General features: G+C 54.7%; 1 protein-coding gene across 1 annotated transcript in view; it reads left to right on the forward strand.

Annotated features, from left to right (window-relative positions):
* The window catches only part of LAMC3 (laminin subunit gamma 3), a 43,879-nt gene that overhangs the window by 12,197 nt on the left and 15,558 nt on the right, over positions 1 to 16,124 (forward strand). The window contains exons 4-12 of the mRNA XM_044993018.1: positions 2,494 to 2,660; positions 3,623 to 3,811; positions 4,705 to 4,822; positions 4,991 to 5,089; positions 5,763 to 5,899; positions 7,597 to 7,713; positions 9,376 to 9,577; positions 10,210 to 10,322; positions 11,642 to 11,860. Coding sequence (XP_044848953.1) covers positions 2,494 to 2,660; positions 3,623 to 3,811; positions 4,705 to 4,822; positions 4,991 to 5,089; positions 5,763 to 5,899; positions 7,597 to 7,713; positions 9,376 to 9,577; positions 10,210 to 10,322; positions 11,642 to 11,860 — 1,361 coding nt within the window. The remainder of the gene's footprint in view (positions 1 to 2,493; positions 2,661 to 3,622; positions 3,812 to 4,704; positions 4,823 to 4,990; positions 5,090 to 5,762; positions 5,900 to 7,596; positions 7,714 to 9,375; positions 9,578 to 10,209; positions 10,323 to 11,641; positions 11,861 to 16,124) is intronic.

The following is a 16,124-nucleotide window of genomic DNA, read 5'->3' on the forward strand; positions in this document are numbered from 1 at the left end:
TGTTCGGGGGATTAGCAAACCAGCCAGAACACACAACTCACCCAAACACAGCGGCTGCCTCCGGCTCCCGCCTGCCCTGGAGTGGGGCCAGCTTTCTTCCTGCTAGCACACAGGGCTTGTGATGGTGGGACACTGCCCACTCGGCGTGCTGTGCCCTCGGGTCATGTGGGCCAGACTGTCCGTGAGCTTTGGGGCGTGGGTGAGGCTAAGCAGGCTGGAGCCAGGGAGGGAGGCTGGTCTATGAGAGGCGGGGTCTCCAGCTGTTAGCAGGCAGGATGCTTGGGAGAACCCCCCTCCACTTCCCCAGCTGGGAGAACCCCCACTTTTCTCACCTTTTCTTTCAGCTGCCCCCTGCTGGTTCCCAGCTGGTCCCTCAGGCCAAAGCCGAGACCGGTCTCCCCAGGGGGTCAGGCCATAGGTGAGGAGGCTCTGTGTGGGGCAGAGCAGCCAGTGACCATGATCAGACCATGAGTGGGGCACCAAGGCCCGTGGCTGACTGCAGAGTTGGGAGGCTGAGCTCCTGTGGGACTGAGGGAGAAGGCCCAGGACACCAATATCCTCCTCTTCAGTGTCCAAAGGGTCAAACCTTGGCCTGCTCAAACACAGTGCGCTCCCAGCAGGGTGAGCAGTACGGCAAGGGGCCGCCTGCTTGGCTTGTACTGACAGCTGGCCCTGGGGTCGCTGGGCTTGACAGGAAGGAGAGGACAGCGTTGGAACTGCTGCAGGGTTTAGCTGAATCCTCTATTTCGATCCGCCACTGCCGGCCCAGGTTTGTCCTGCTAAAGCCCGGTGGAGTTCGCTGCTTCTGGAGGACAAACTGGGCGAGGCCTGCGGTAGCTGCGAGTGAGCGTCCTGGGTATGAGCACTCCCACGGAGCAGGGCACATCACGCCCTCCAGGCTCTTCCCCCTCGAGTGTCTGGAACGAGGCTGTACTGTCAGAACCTCCCTGCTCCCGTCAGATCCCCAGGGTCAACATCTCAGTCGCCCAGAGAGAGCTGCTCCCCACGCTCGAGTAGAGACGCCGGCAGAGGGAGGCCAGGAGCACACAGCGACTTTGTCTGACACTCCAGTCCCAAACAGCTGGAGCTCATTAGCGTCTGACCAGGCCACCCTCAGTCTAAATGACCTCGCAGCGGGTGCTGCTGGGGAGCGCCTGTGGGAGTGGGGTGGGTGGCCTTGAAATGGCCCCAGCCTGTGCTGCGTTCCCTCCTCCTCCCGTGCGGGTGACGTCTGTTCTGTCCACACCCCGATGCTCTCCTGGGGGCCCTGAAACCGGCCTCGCAGCCGCCCCCTCAGACACATCCCTGTGCACTCACCAGCTGCTGGCTAGACACTACAGTGCACTTGGCCGGCCGGCTCAGCCTGCCTTCCGCTAGCTGGGCTAGAACCCGCGCCCCTGTGTACTGCAGGCAGCTGTCCCGGCTGAGCCACGGGGGGCTGGGCTCAGCTGGGTTCAGCTGGATGTTCTTATGTCCCACCTAACCCTGTCCACTTACCGCGGCCCTAAAGCAGAGCACCCAGGTAAGAAGCCTCCTTCTGACAGGCGCGAGAGGCTCCCCCCAGCCAACACCCTCCCATCAGGGCTTTACCTGTGCCCAAACCTTGTTCTCTCATCTTTCTGTTTTGTTAACCCTTTCCGCACTGGCTGCTCTGGAGCGGCCAGGCTCCCTTAATGTCCCCATGACCTCCCTCTTGGTCCTGACCCATCTGCCCTCCAGGTCACTCCCCCATTGGGGTGGGGTTTTCTCCCAGCGTGCTATCTCCTCCCAGTGACCCTCTGGAGCTGTGGGCAGAGGGAGTCATGCCTGGGAAGCCGCTGGAGGGTCTGGTGACAGGGTGGCAGATTTGTGGCCTGCACTGTATGTTGGCAAATCAGGACACTTGAGCATTGCACAGGGCACAGGGCCACAGGGCTGTGATTCCCGACAAGGGGTACGTGTACCCCTGGGGGTACGCAGAGGTCTTCCAAGGGGCACATCAGCTCATCTAGATACTTGTCTGGTTTTACAACAGGCTACATAAAAACCAGTAGCGAACTCAGTACAAATGAAAATTTCCTACAGACAATGATTTGTTTATACTGTTCTATATACAATATCAGCGGTTCTTGAACTGTGGGGAAATTCATTTTAATGGGGTTGCCAGGGCCAGTGTTAGGCTTGCTGGGCCCATGGCAGAAAGCCAAAGTCCAAGTTTTTAAGTGAGGTGTAACTTGGGGTATGCAAGACAAATCAGACTCCTGAAGGAGGTAGAGCAGTCTGGAACCACTGCTCTAGAGTAGCTCACCTCCTTGAAATAACACCCTGGCTCCACCACAAACTGGACCAAATCCAGGGGTGAGCCTGTCATTGGAGTCAGTGGCTTCCCTGCAGTCCGTGGGAGCTGGGCCAGCCTACCGAGGGAATGTGTCTGCTGAGCACAATGGTCATTCTAATTACCGCTCCCATGCTCAGCCGAACCCTGACAGTGACAGTCCCTTGGCACCCTTGCAGGTGTAAGTGCAACGGCCATGCCAATGAGTGTGCCCCCAATGAAGTGGGCCAGCTGGTTTGCCTCTGCCAGCACAACACCACCGGCGTGGACTGCGAGCAATGCCAGGCTTTCTACCAGGACCGGCCGTGGGCGCGAGGAACTGCTGAGTCCGCCAACGAGTGTCTCCGTGAGTACCAGAGCTTAGGGCCCTGCAGGCGCTCCCAGGAAGCTCCCACTCCTCGCTCACCAGGCTGACTCTGCCATTCAGAAAGTCATTTCTTAGCGTCCAGGGAGCCCTGTCCCTGTAGGTGGCCGGTTCGAATCCAGCCCTGGTGGGCAGTGGTCAAAAGCTGCTAACGTCTGAGGCTGGGGGAAGTCAGCTCAGGGTCCTGGTTCTGACCCAGGGCAGTGGCATCTCCTGCACCCTGGCGCAGCAAGAGAACAGCTCCTTCCTCTAGCAGGACAGCTCCAGCCACTGTGGAAAGATGCCCATGCTGCACCCAGGGGGTTACCCATCGGTTACATCAGCCCTTCTCTGAGGGCAGACATATGTTTTGTGTTTTCCATCCCATTAAGACGATAAGCGTCATGGGGCAGGGGTCTGATCTCCTGGATGTAGCACTGCTCTGAGCCCCCAGCGGGTGCTCAACAGATAACAAGGTTGATTCAGAGGCAAGAGCGCTACCTACAGTCATAGACAGACACACGGATGATTGTCAGTGCATTTAGCATCTAGACACTGAAGGAGAAACCATGGGGAATCTGAGGACTAGCACAGCTGAGTGTGGCCTTTCATGGGGAATTCCCCTCCCGCACCCCAGAAGCAGGAAGGGGGCTCTTGGGACAGGGCCTACCCTTGTTCTGTGCTTAGCCCCTAGCCAAAAGGGGTCCTGACCCATGACGGGGCTCCTGGTGCTCCCAGATTACAAACAATACAGAATAATATTAATAATAATAGCAGTCCAGTGAGGTAACACATCATCCGGTCACTCCAGGAGACCTGGGCTGGAACCCAGTGGAGGTCCCGAGTGCCATGGGTTTGTCTCACCCACCCCCCAGGGGTAATTGAGACCCAAGCCCCTCCATCTCCATGTCTGTTTTGGCCCCTGTGACGTTCTCGCTCTTCCCCCCCTCACTCCCCTGGCACAGCATGCAACTGCAGCGGCCGATCGGTCGAGTGCTTCTACGACCGGGAGCTGTACCGGCGCACGGGGCACGGCGGCCATTGCCTGAAGTGCCAGGATAACACCGACGGGCCGCACTGCGAGCGCTGCCGGCAGAACTACTACCGGTGGGATGGGCAGACGGCCTGCCAGCCATGCAACTGCAACGCGGCGGGTACGTGGTGCACGGCAACGCCGCTGGGGGGGAGGAAACGGGGTGGCCCTGGCGCAGGTGATGCCACGTTCCGTCAGCTTGTCCAGCCTCCACCTGGCAAAGCTGTGACCACGCGCTGCGCTTGGCCTGTGTCTCCAGGCAGGTCTAGACTAGAGAGTTACAGCAATGTTGGTTAGGGCTGTGACTTTTTCCCCCCGCACTGACACAGTTATGCTGGCAAAAGCCCTAGTGTAGATACAACAGAACTCGTTTCGCTGCACCTACAAAAGCCCTTTTTTGCCCGTATAAGTGCGTCTGCACGTGGAAGCTATGCTGGTGTAGCGATCCCAGCCAAGCGTTTCTAGTGAGAACAGGCCCCTCCCCTGCTCCAGGGAGCGAGAGGGCTGTGACAGAAATGTGGGCACAGTTAACTGGGGGAAGGGACAAAGCTGCATCCTCAGTGATTGGGATGAGACCTCTTAAAAAAACCAAACCCATCACATTAAATGTTCAACCACGTCCCTTCCCGGGGAACGACTCTCCCACCCTCCCCTCCCCCACATGCCCTGCTCTCTCCGTCAGTTCCCCCACACACTCTATTTTTCAGTGACTTGCCCTCTTGCCACCTATTGCAGCATGTTCTTCCCTCAGCCCATGGCTCCCAGAGGCACCCCCCTTCCCGATCCACCTCCCCAGGTCCCATAGCGCTGGCTTGAGGCAGAGTCCTTGCTCCCTTTGTGGAGGGGTGAGGGGAGTGGTCTCCCTCTCTTGCCAACCCCCCTGTGGCTCGGCTCCCATCTCCCCAGCTGCAGGAGGGTCTTGCACACACCCATACACACCCATTCTTTCCCCTGCTCTCTGTCTCTGCCACCTCCCCCTCCCTCACTGCTTCCTCTTGGTTTGGTTCCTCGCAGGCTCCCTGCGGCTCCAGTGTGACAACTCGGGGGCCTGCGACTGCAAGGCCAGCGTGACTGGCTGGAAGTGCGAGCGCTGCCGGGCCGGGTTCCACTCTCTGAGCGAAGGGGGCTGCAGGTGAGAGAACTGGCTCCTGGAGCCAGGCTCCCCTGCGCTTCAGAGGAGCTTGGCCTCTCTCCGCTTCCCGCCCTGGAGTGCAGCCTCGACCCTGACCTGATAGGGCCAAGGGCTGACGGACGGGTGAGTGGGGAGTTGGGCTCATGTTGTTGGCTTTTGCCTCTGCAGACCCTGTGCCTGCGACCCTGCCGGCAGCGTGGGGACCTGTGATCCCAACTCGGGGCGCTGCTCCTGCAAGGAGAAGGTGGAAGGCTACCTGTGCAACAGGTGAGTGAAGCACCATCTCAGGCCGTGCTGGGGACTGGCTTAGGGCAGGGCAGGGCTGGGCTGGAAAACCACACCGCCTCCCTTTCAGGTGTCAGGGCGCCCAGCGTGAGCTCAGCCACTGCTGGGTCGGTCTCTCCTTCCGGGGTGGGCATGAGAGAGGGAGCACCCCTCCGCCCCCACTAGAGCAATGGGATGGGGGTGGAGACTGGAGGAGCTGCCAGCTCGCTACTCCCTACTTTGCCTCCTGCCGGGAGAAGATAGGACCACGGCAGCCGCCAGTTCCCCACAGCCAGCGCTCCGACCTACTCCCTACAGTGCCTCCTGCTGGGAGGAGCTGGGAGTGCAGTGGTTAATTCCCCTGAGCCAGCACCCCTTTCCCATTCTGTGCCGTCCTCCTGCCTCTGTTCTGCTCCCTGCGGGTAGAGGCTGGGTATGCAGTGTTTGAGGTGTGTTTTCTCTCCAGCGACTCCTGCTGGGAGAGGTTGGGATTTGAAGTCCCTTTCTTCTCCCTCCTTCCCTCCCTACTGCCTGTGCCCACACCCGTTGCTCCTCAACTGCATCATGTTGGGAGCAGACAGGAGGGGAGTGGCTATGAGTTCCCGCACTGCAAGCGTCCATGCCTGCCCCATCCCCTATTCAGCACCACTGCTGTGTTTTGTCTCCCTGCATCCAGATGCCAACCTGGCTCATTCAATCTGCAGCCCCACAACCCTGCAGGCTGCACCAGCTGCTTCTGCTATGGCCACTCGACTGTGTGCACTGCAGCCACCCAGTACAAGGTGCACCACATCCGCTCTGACTTCAGCCAAGGTACCAGACCCAGCACCAGAGCCGGTGCCTGCTTATGGGAAAGGGGAGGCAGGGATGGAGGAGGGAGACTCTGGGATGGAGGCTGGCAAGTCACTGAACATTGCACTGTCTGGGTCTGAACGTCCTGGTTTGGGCCTGACTCTGGCTTAGATTGGGGGGGGGGGAGTGGCAGTCCTCTGGCCTCCCCTCACTCTGCAAATAAACCACTGATACCAGCCGAGTCTAAATTTGCCACCATAAACTCCCCCTGCAAGTTCAACTGGACCCAGTATTCCCCTTCACTTCCCGCCCAGAACTGCTGCGTGGCCATTACATAACTACCACCTTCATCCCCAGAGTAGCTCATGGAAGTGGTGGATGCCGTGGTCCCTAGATACCGGTATATAGTCTGTAAGTGGCTATGGGCTGTAACGTACCGGATAGATGGCAGATGTTGCTACTTCAAGGAAGCTGTAACCATCCTGCAGTGGCATGGGGCTGGGGTTGCTTTGAAAGGTTTGAATGGCCTTTTCCCCCCAAGACTGTGGAGCAGAGTCAGTTGGCTTGGGGAGGGGATGGATGAACATGTGGGGGGAGGTTCCCCCTGGCGTCTCTGCCTAGTAAGGGGTGAACAGCTGGCTCAAGGGTTCTGCTCACACTTGGAACTTCTACGTCAGCTTCCTCCTCCTAGGGTGACTAGATGTCCCAATTTTATAGGGACAATCCTGATATGTGGGGCTTTTTCTTATATAGATGCTTATACCCCCCACCCCCATCCCGATTTTTCACAATTGCAATCTGGTCACCCAGCCTTGGCCTAACCATTGTGCATAGCATGGGTTATTCCCACTGGGGAAAGGCCTCTGCATGACCCTCGCTTTGATGGAGGGAAGGTACTGCTCAGGCCATGAAAACAGGACTTTATCTCCACTGGGCCTGCGGCCAGGGATATGTCTTACAAGGCTGAATCCCATCTCTTTGCTGCATATGTGAGGAAATTCTGCCCTCTGCTGAGCATCACAAGAAACGTACATAATACAACCATTGAGCATCACCCTTGGGGTGGGCTTCCTGCCCCGGTGCAGAAAAATTCCCCCCATGTGGGTAGCTCAGCTGTCGTGCCCATGAATGTAACCTGACCTGTGCACAGCTGCCCACAGAGCCGATGGTATGGAACTACATCCGATGAAAGCTTGTCCTGATTGTATTAAAAACATGTTACCAATTGCCACATCCCTGTAATGTGTTCCATACATTTGAACTAGAGCCAGGCTTTATACCATGTGTTTTTCTGTGGTAGGAAATCTATCCAATTTTGGGTTGCTCGTTAAGGGCCAGATTTTCAAGGGCTCAGCTCCCAATTAGCCAGTCGTGCACCAGCTCTTTTCTAGTTCACGCCGAGCAGCGCTTTCCCCTTCAGAAGTGGATGATTCTTAGTGCTCTAAAATCTGTGTGCTTTCTCAGATTGTCCTGAAACTTGCTGTGCCTCCTGGGGCTGATGGTGGGCCAGTTTGGGGGTCATTTGGGCAAGACATTCCTAAGATGCAGCCCCCCTAAAAATCTAAATAAGGGCTACATTTCCAAATGTGCTATTGTTGTGACGCTTATGCCCAGATCAAAGAGCTGACTATTCAGCCGGGGATACCCCCTGTATGCTCCATGTTATATTTCCCATCATGCCTCACTGCATGCTCTGACTGTGTGCATTGGTTGCCAAGGGCCTGACAGCTGGAGAGCTGAAGCTCCAGGTGGCAAGGAAATGCAGCTGGACTGGGCCAATGGGGAGATCTGCCTAGAGCAGGACGGAGAGGAGCCAGCCGATTTCATAGCACCAGGTACTGCTGTATATGGGAATGCCCAGCTGAACTACTACGTTGTGGTTGCTGTGTGGCTGTGATAAAACCTCCACTGTGTGTTGTTTAAGAATCCACAGTTAAAACAACGTACCAGCTGCCATGTTCCAGCCCAGAGGTGGCTGTATTTCAGTGGTGGATGAAGTGATTCTTTTGTATGCAAGGGAGGCCGTGGGTCCTAGTGGATAGGATGCTGGACTCAGAAGACATTGGTTCAGTTCCCAGCCCTGTCACTGGTTTGTTGGGTGACCTGGGGAAACTCAATTCCCCTGCTATGTGCCTCGGTTTCCCCATCTGTAACACGGGGATAATGATACTGGCCTCCATTATAAAGGACATTGATATCTACTGAGGAAAGGTGCTACCTAAGAGCTAGGTGTTAATATTACTATTATTCGTGAAGAGCTTTGGGTCCCCTTGCCATGACAGGTGCTGTATACAGTAACTCCTCACTTAAAGTTGTCCTGGTTAATGTTGTTTTGTTGTTACGTTGCTGATCAATTAGGGAACATGCTCGTTTAAAGTTGTGCAATGCTCCCTTCTAACGCCTGCTTTGTCTACTGCTTGAAGGAAGAGCAGCCCGTTGGAGCTAGTTGGTGGGGGCTTGGAACCAGGGTGGACCAGCAGCCCCCTATCAGCTCCCCGCTCCCCTAAGTTCCCTGTGCTGCAGCCGCCCAGCAGGCTAGCAATTGCAGCAGTTCAGTTGTCCCTCCCTGCACTGCCATGTGCTGCTCCTGCCCTCTGCCCTGGAGCTGCTCCCCGAGACTCCTGCTTGCTGTGCAGGGGGGAGGAAAGGAAAAGAGGGGCTAATGTCATGGTGTCCTCCTCCCCCCTGCTGCTCCTGCACCCCGCTTACCCCCATCTTCCACAGAGCAGGGGGGACACACCAGGGCTCAGGACGGAGGGAGCTTGCAGCAGCTGTGGTCTCAGCAAGCTGATCTAATTAACAAGGCAGTGTAGTTAAGGGAAATATGCATATCTCCCTCCATTGTAGAGTAAGAGAGTTAACCCTTGAGGGCTCAGCCAATTGCTAGTTCATCATTTAGCAGTAAGGGAAATATCCCACCCTCTGACTCCTCCACCTCAACCAAGCTTCACAATCATCATCACTGTGTACCAGTATTAAATTGTTTGTTTAAAACTTATACTCTGTGTGTGTGTGTATATATATATAATATAGTCTTTTGTCTGATGAAAAAAATGTCCCTGGAACCTAACCCCCTCATTTACATTAATTCTTATGGGGAAATTGGATTTACTTAACATTGTTTCGCTTAAAGTCGCATTTTTCAGGACCAGAACTACAACGTTAAGTGAGGAGTTACTATAAATACATGATGCCATTAGTATTGTTTCAAGGCTAAGCGGGAATTGAGCCCTCAGCGTCCAAGCCATTAAAGCCATTCTCATGCTCACATTCCCCCTTGTTAGGAAGCATCTTGACGCTGACAGAGCAATAGTCTCAGTGCAGATTAGAACAGCAGTGGAAACCCAGAACGATGTGTGAAATGAGCCGAGATCCATTGTACGTGCCAGGCCTGTGTCTGGGCTGGTTGGTTCTGCCACTGAAATCCATGGAAGCAGGACTGGACCCAGAGGCTGGGAGGGTCTCATGGACTCTCCTCTCTTCCTTTCACCTCCCAGAGAAGTTTCTGCATGACCAGCGTCTCAGCTATGGGCAGCTCCTCTCCCTGCTCCTCCGAGTGGAGGGGAATGGGAGCAGATCCTCTCCATTTCCCGTCCGGCTGGTCTTAGAGGGAGACGGCATTGCAGTGTCTGTGAGCTACGTCGCCCCAGCAGGCAGTGAAAGCCAGCCCCACCATGGAGAGCACAAGGTCACCTTCAGGTACAGGCTGGCTGACCTCACTTCCTGGCAGACACGCATCTCCCTCACTAAAATCACCACCTCAGCTGGCCCCTCTGTTGGCTGAATCCCACGGGGAGGCCAACGACTGAGTGGGCCATGGAGGTTGAATTCCCCTCTCATCTCTACGTGGCCTCCCCGAGCAGGTTTGAGACCCACTGGCAGAGAGTTTGTACCAATGCTCCGGGTGCTGGAGCTGTTCTGTCAGGGCAGCACCTTTCAGCAGTGCTAATCCCCATGGCCTGGTTCTGATCTCAGAGCAAATCAGGACTGACTCTGCTGAGGTCAGTGCAGTTACCTCAGTGTCAAACCAGCGTAAGCCAGATCAGAATCGGGCCCACTGAGTCGACTCTGCCCATTACCCAGAGTGCCCTGCTCCATGGCCTGGGAAGGCACAAACAGAGCAGAGTTTCCTCCCGCAAACTTGCCAGGCCCCTTTGTCTGTGCCCCCTCGAGAGACTTCCCAACATGCACCTGCCTCGTTGCTGCCCTTCCCGAGCCTGCTGCCCCGCCCCCCGGGTCGAGATGGCCCCAGTTTGCTTCAGCCCGTATGCGTGGGCAGCTCTTATAAGGCGCGAGGCTGCACCCTTCCCTTCTGGGCTGATTTCTGACAGGCTCCACGAGGCGGAGGAGGAGATGCAGCCCTCGCTGTCGTCCTTCAACGTCCAGCGTCTGCTCTCCAATCTGACTACCCTCAGGATCCAGGCTGGCAGCAGCGACGCACCTTGTAAGTGATCTCCTGACGGCACCAGAGCCACTGCCTCGGGCTGGGGGCTTCCTCCTGCTAAGAACCCAGGAGAGCTCTGGGGCCGGGCACCGGACCAGGTAGCCCGGCAGTGCAACAGGGAGGTCAAGGGGAGGGAAGAAGATGTAGCTTGTAAGCTCTCCGGGGCGGGGGCTGTGTGTACAGCGCCTGGCACAATGGGGCCCTGGTCCTGATGGGGGCCTGTGGGCGCTACTGCAATATAAATGATTAATAACCACGGTCACCAGGTGGAGGCTGCACGGAGTTCCTCTTCGACCGTTCTGAACGGTGCTGGCTGGGGGTTCTTTGGCCAAGGTCTTGAGGTTCAGAGACCTGCCCCACTCCATGGAGTCTGAGGATGGAGTCTCCCTCTGAGCTGCGGGAGGCAGGTGGCACGGTGGGAATCTGTTCCCTGATCAGCATGGGCTGTGATCTGACACTAAGCAGGGTTGGGCTAGGGGGTTACTCGGATGGGAGACCTTCCCGAGACTCCTCATGGTCTCAGGGATTCAATCAGCAGCGTCCCTCTCTCTGAATCGGGGTGGGCTGATGCTAGCGGCATAGTGCGGCTGGAGTTACTGTTTCTGGGTATGAGACATAAAGCAGAGTCCTGCTGCTTATAGTCTCCACAGCTTGTGGTCAGCCTGAATGATCGAATGGGCCTTTCTGACAATCCCATGGCACTCTTTGTAGCAGTCAGCGTCATGGCCGCATTCAAACTGTAATAGTTACGTTCTCCCTCCCAAAATTCTCTCTGCAGGTTCAGACTCAACATGACATTTTCACTTTCCGACCTAAACCCTTGGGCAGCATTGCCGTGAGCTGTTAAGCAACAGCCTTGTTCCACCTCTCAGGTGGCTGCATTTCAGTGGTGGGCGCCCTGATCTCTCTCAATTTTACTGACTGCAGGGGTGTTAGAAGGCTTAGTTAGGAAGGGCAAGATTTTCCAAATTGCCTTGTGATTTGCAATCCCTCACTCATTTGGCTGCCACACTTAAGATGCCTTAAAGAGACCTGGTTTTCAGAGGACAGGTGCGCAGCACTTTCTGAAACCCGGGCTTGCCTAAGATGTCTCAGATCAGGCACCCAGAGTCACTAGTCATGTGTGAAAATCGCACCCTGAGAGTATTTTGTAAAATGCTTTGAGATCCTTACGGGAAGGCACTAGAGCTGGGCACAGTGCTCTGTTCCCTTTGGATGGCCCATCCTGGAAGGGGTGCTAGAGAGACTGGGTTGAAGGGTCCACTGTCTCGGCACGGGTTATATTCGCCCATCGTAACTTCTGATTGTCCCTTCCACAGGTAGAGTCTCCCTGAGTGAGGTCCAGCTCACCTCGGCTCGCCCAGGTCATTCCCCGCCTGCTCAGTGGGTGGAGGAGTGCATCTGCCCTCAGGGGTACACCGGGCAATTCTGCGAATCCTGCGCTCCGGGCTACAAGAGAGAGATTCCACTGGGCGGGCCTTTCACCAGCTGCATCCCCTGTACTTGTAACCAGCACGGCAGCTGTGACCCCGACACAGGTTTGGATCCTCTGCTCTCTGTTACTGATTTCCTTTTACATCACCCGATCTCTCACCTTCCTTTTCTAGAGACCTTCATGGTATCCATTCATTTCACAGCCTCCATTTAGCCATATAATTACTGTGCAGTTATGCTGTAAACAGGTAATAAATCTGCATAATTTCCAAAGAAGGTTGGGAATTACACTTGAAGTTACAGCACCCAGCATCTCAGGTTATTGCCATGTAAATTACAGGGGGTGGTTTCATAACACTGTCGTTTCAGAGACAAAGATAACTGCCTTACGGTGATAATAATAATGCATCTACCACCACAGACGTGCGTGGCATTTTATGAGTGTAAGTAGGGGAGAGGGAAGGAAGAGCAGAGGTGTCAGTGGAAATGTTACTGGGGCCTGGATAGGGAGTTTGAATATAATGCGTGAAGAGGCAGGAGGCCAATGGAAGGATTGAAGGAGGGAGGGTGGGGTGGGCAGAACTTGAGGAGATGACGATGACCTTAGCAGGGTGTTGGGGGCAGACTGGAGTGGCAGAAGTAAGAGGTAAGGGGGCCAGGCAGGAGAAGGCTACTGCAGTTGAGCTGCAAGTTGTGATCAGCACATGGACAAAGGATTTATCAGTGAGAAGATGGATATTGAAGAGGAAGAAGCAACAGGCTTTAGTGAAGGAGACAGGGTAAGAGAGGAGAAGAAGCTATCTGGAGGTGGAACATAGACTGCATGTACCATGATCAGCAGTTGCAATGTAACTACCCTATTACAGGGTTTTATACAGAAAATGCTCTACCAGTAACCCGTGAAATTTTCACACCTATTGTTAGGTCCAGTATTCCCTCTAATTTTTCTATCCATATGCGGAATGAATTTTGTTATGTGCACCATTTCGAGGTAATGTGCGGATATGCATCACCAGTAAAAACCTAGATATAATCTATATTTTTAAAAAGTTACTATAGGGATAATGACTCCATCCAGGACAGGTTGGGCATTTTAGAACTCACTATTCAAAGAATTCAATGTAAGTGTAAGAATGAAATAAAAATTATGAAATGCATAGACTAGTCAAAAAACTAAAATAACACCCTTTGAAAGAAGTATCCAGAAGTAACAACAACAACAATACAAGTATGTGTTGGGGGGTGTGAGTGTGAAAGACAGTGTGTGTGTGTGTGTGTGTGTGTGTGTGTGTGTGTGTGTGAGAGAGAGAGAGAGAGAGAGACCCACACACTTTAAATATGTTGCCCTTTTAAGTAGATCAGCAAGTTCAGACACTGTAGGAGCTGCCAGCAAGCTCCCTCCCTCCTGAGCCCTGTCTCGCCCCGCCGAGCCCGCTCTGTGGAGATGGAGTACAGGGCCGGGGCGAGGAGGACACCCTGACATCAGCACCCTTTTCCCTTCCCCCCACTTTGCACAGCAAGCAGGACACTCCTGGGAGCAGCTCCAAGGCAGAGGGCCGGAGCAGCATGCGGCACTGGGCGGAGGGACACCTGAAATGTGTGGCATTTGATAGCCTGCTGGGCGGCCACCCAGCCAAGCAGCTTACAGGGAACTTAGGTTACATCTTGTAGTCTCTGTAGACTACTAGAGGGAGACATGTTCGTATGTAACCCACATTAGGAGAGTGTGCGGGGATGGGGTTGTCTCCCTCTAGGGGATGGTCCATATACAAGATTGCTGTAGCAGCCAGAGAGGAGACCTAGTCCTTTAGCTCCAGTGGGAGAGACTCTTACCTTCAGCTCTGTGGGTTCAAGGGGTCAAACCCCACTGTCCGCTGAAGTAGGGTGGGTTCTGTGTGGTCTGTCCCAGGCAGTAGTGTTTCCCCACTAGAGGAGCATGAGATCACAGGCACCTGAACAGGTCTGATACGACATCTCCCGAGATTCTGGGCTGGGGGAAAAGCAAGCAGATACACTTGGAGTAGTGCTCCATCGGGGTCACCAAAACCAGATCTGTAAAGGCTGCCAACTGCAAATGAATTGCAAATGGCAGAGACTCCCTGCTGTGAGCTGCTCCTCCAGGGAAAGCATCTGGGTTTCTCTCTCAGTGGGGGAAATCTGCTGGCTCATGGCTGCTTCACACGAGCACCCTGGTATCCAGATCAAAGTTCAACTGGGATGACTGCATCTGCTGTCTGGAGATTCCTCCTGTTGTTCTCATTGGACACAGCTTCGTTCTTCACTGCCTGCCCTAGACTGTCACCAACGTGCTCCGTTGAGTCAGCTGCCATGTTCAGCCCCAGCCTGTGCCGCAGTCGAGGGATCACAGGATGCGCTCTGCACAGCACGCAGACGTGAAAGGAGCTGCAGTGACGCTCCCGTGCTGTCCTGGTTCACACTGAGTAGTATTTTGCTCGTCAAGTTGTCTCATTGTCTGCAGTGCAGCTGCTTTACTCAGGGAGTAAGGCAGAATTGGGCCCATCTGATTGTATGAAATAATATAACATCAATCCATGCCCACCTGTGACCTCACAGCTGTCAGTGTGTAACATCGTGAACATCGTGATGCTTTGTGGTGACAGCAAGGATAGCACCCAGGTCCCAAAAGCACAGACCATGAGCTAAAGTGGTATTAGCAGTATAGGGCCTGTGACACGCAGCTGAGCCATCCTGAGCATGTATAATTAGACAGGCCGGGTACATGATGTGCTCCCCTGGTCAGGTACAGCTCAGACGTGGGCACCTGGCATATCTGCTACCCAATAACGTACTGTCCATGGCAGACAGAGCTCAGTCTGTCCATGAGTCCTGTTCTGGACGTTCCCTGGCTAACGCCGTGGCAGGCCCTAGTGGAGCCCAGCTCAACGTAGTTCCCTCAAAGGGACTTGGAAACAAGATGATTCACTTGTTACTTAACTGAAGAAACCCAGGACCCAACGTCAGCGCTAACAGGACACCCCTCCACCCCCCGCGTCTTGCTGGTGGTCTGGCCCTGGCATTGTAACATCTGTGTTGCATGAGTGAGGAATTGTTTATGGCTGGGACAGAGAGTACTTTAAAGAGCAGTTTTTAACATGCTCCTCTGCCCTGCCAGACAGAAACATTACAATGTTCTGCAGCTTCTCTCCCTCGTTTGTTGTGGAGTGCGGTGTCTGGATGTCTCCAGTTTAATACGATTCCCGGATGCAATTCCACGCCTTTGATCTTTCGGCCTTCATTCTGACAATCAAGCCGCCCATTCATCACCCGGGCGTCCCTTAATTCATTTCCCACCCTTCTCTCTCCCTGCCCCTTTCTCTTTCAGTTCCTTCTTTCCCCATCATGTCCGACTCCTTTCACAGCTTCGCCCGCTGCAATCCAAACTGCCCCATGTGTGCTCCTCCCAGGGAGCTCTGAGTCCTCAGCGCGCCCTTTCCCCCCCTCTTGTCACGTATTCCCCATGTGTTAAGCTGACTCCGTGCCCTTGGGAAATTTCCCACAAACCTTTCCCCCAGGCTAGCTTGCCTAGTCTGATCTGATCTTGCCAGCTGCATGAAGAAATCATCATGGGACTCTCTGTGCTCTCTCTCTCCAGTCAGTTGGACTGATTGCTGGAGGCAGAGGGGCTCCAGCCAAAGGGAGAGGGATTCAGAGTGTCCCCATGTCCCCTGCTTGCTTCCTCAACCTGTGACTCACTGGCTTGGGTCACATGAGGAAGCTACACTCATCCGCTGGCCTCCGGACCGGTTGCTTGTGTGTTGCACGATGCAGACGGTGCATGTGTTTGGACACATCTTGCGCCATCTTGCAGAAACACGTTGTCAAGGATTTCAGACTCGGACAGATTTTTAATATTGACAATTTACTGGGCGTCCAGCCCAACGGTTAAGTGCTCCGGCTCGCCCAGGGAGAGCTGGGCTGGCATGTCCCTTTCAAATTCTGCCGGTGGTACTCAGTCCTTATTCCATGCAAGCCAATCGGCATTTCTTGCCTGAGCAAGGACTGTGGGATTTGGCCCATAAATTGTAGAAAGGGACACACCCCTACTGTTGTGGGGAGCTGATTCAATCGAATCCAAACCCGGATGCAATTGAAATTTTGCAGCAGGCCCCATCTCTCCAAAGGGCCCAGTGAAAACCCTGAGTCCAGACGCTGGGGAGGTTGGAATTTGGCTCAGACGTGTTCTAACTAGCAATTCCGCCAGCCTGGGGCTGAGGCCTGACTCTGCCCTCCCGCGGGTATAACTCCGTTTGACTTCGCTGGCGTTCCTCCTGATTCAGCTCTGCTGCAGCTCCATTGACGTCTAGGGGTTTGCTCCAGGGATGGATTTGTCCCTCAGTGTCTGGATGG

Source organism: Mauremys mutica, chromosome 18 (assembly GCF_020497125.1).
Source record: "Mauremys mutica isolate MM-2020 ecotype Southern chromosome 18, ASM2049712v1, whole genome shotgun sequence".
Taxonomy (NCBI): Eukaryota; Metazoa; Chordata; order Testudines; family Geoemydidae; genus Mauremys; species Mauremys mutica.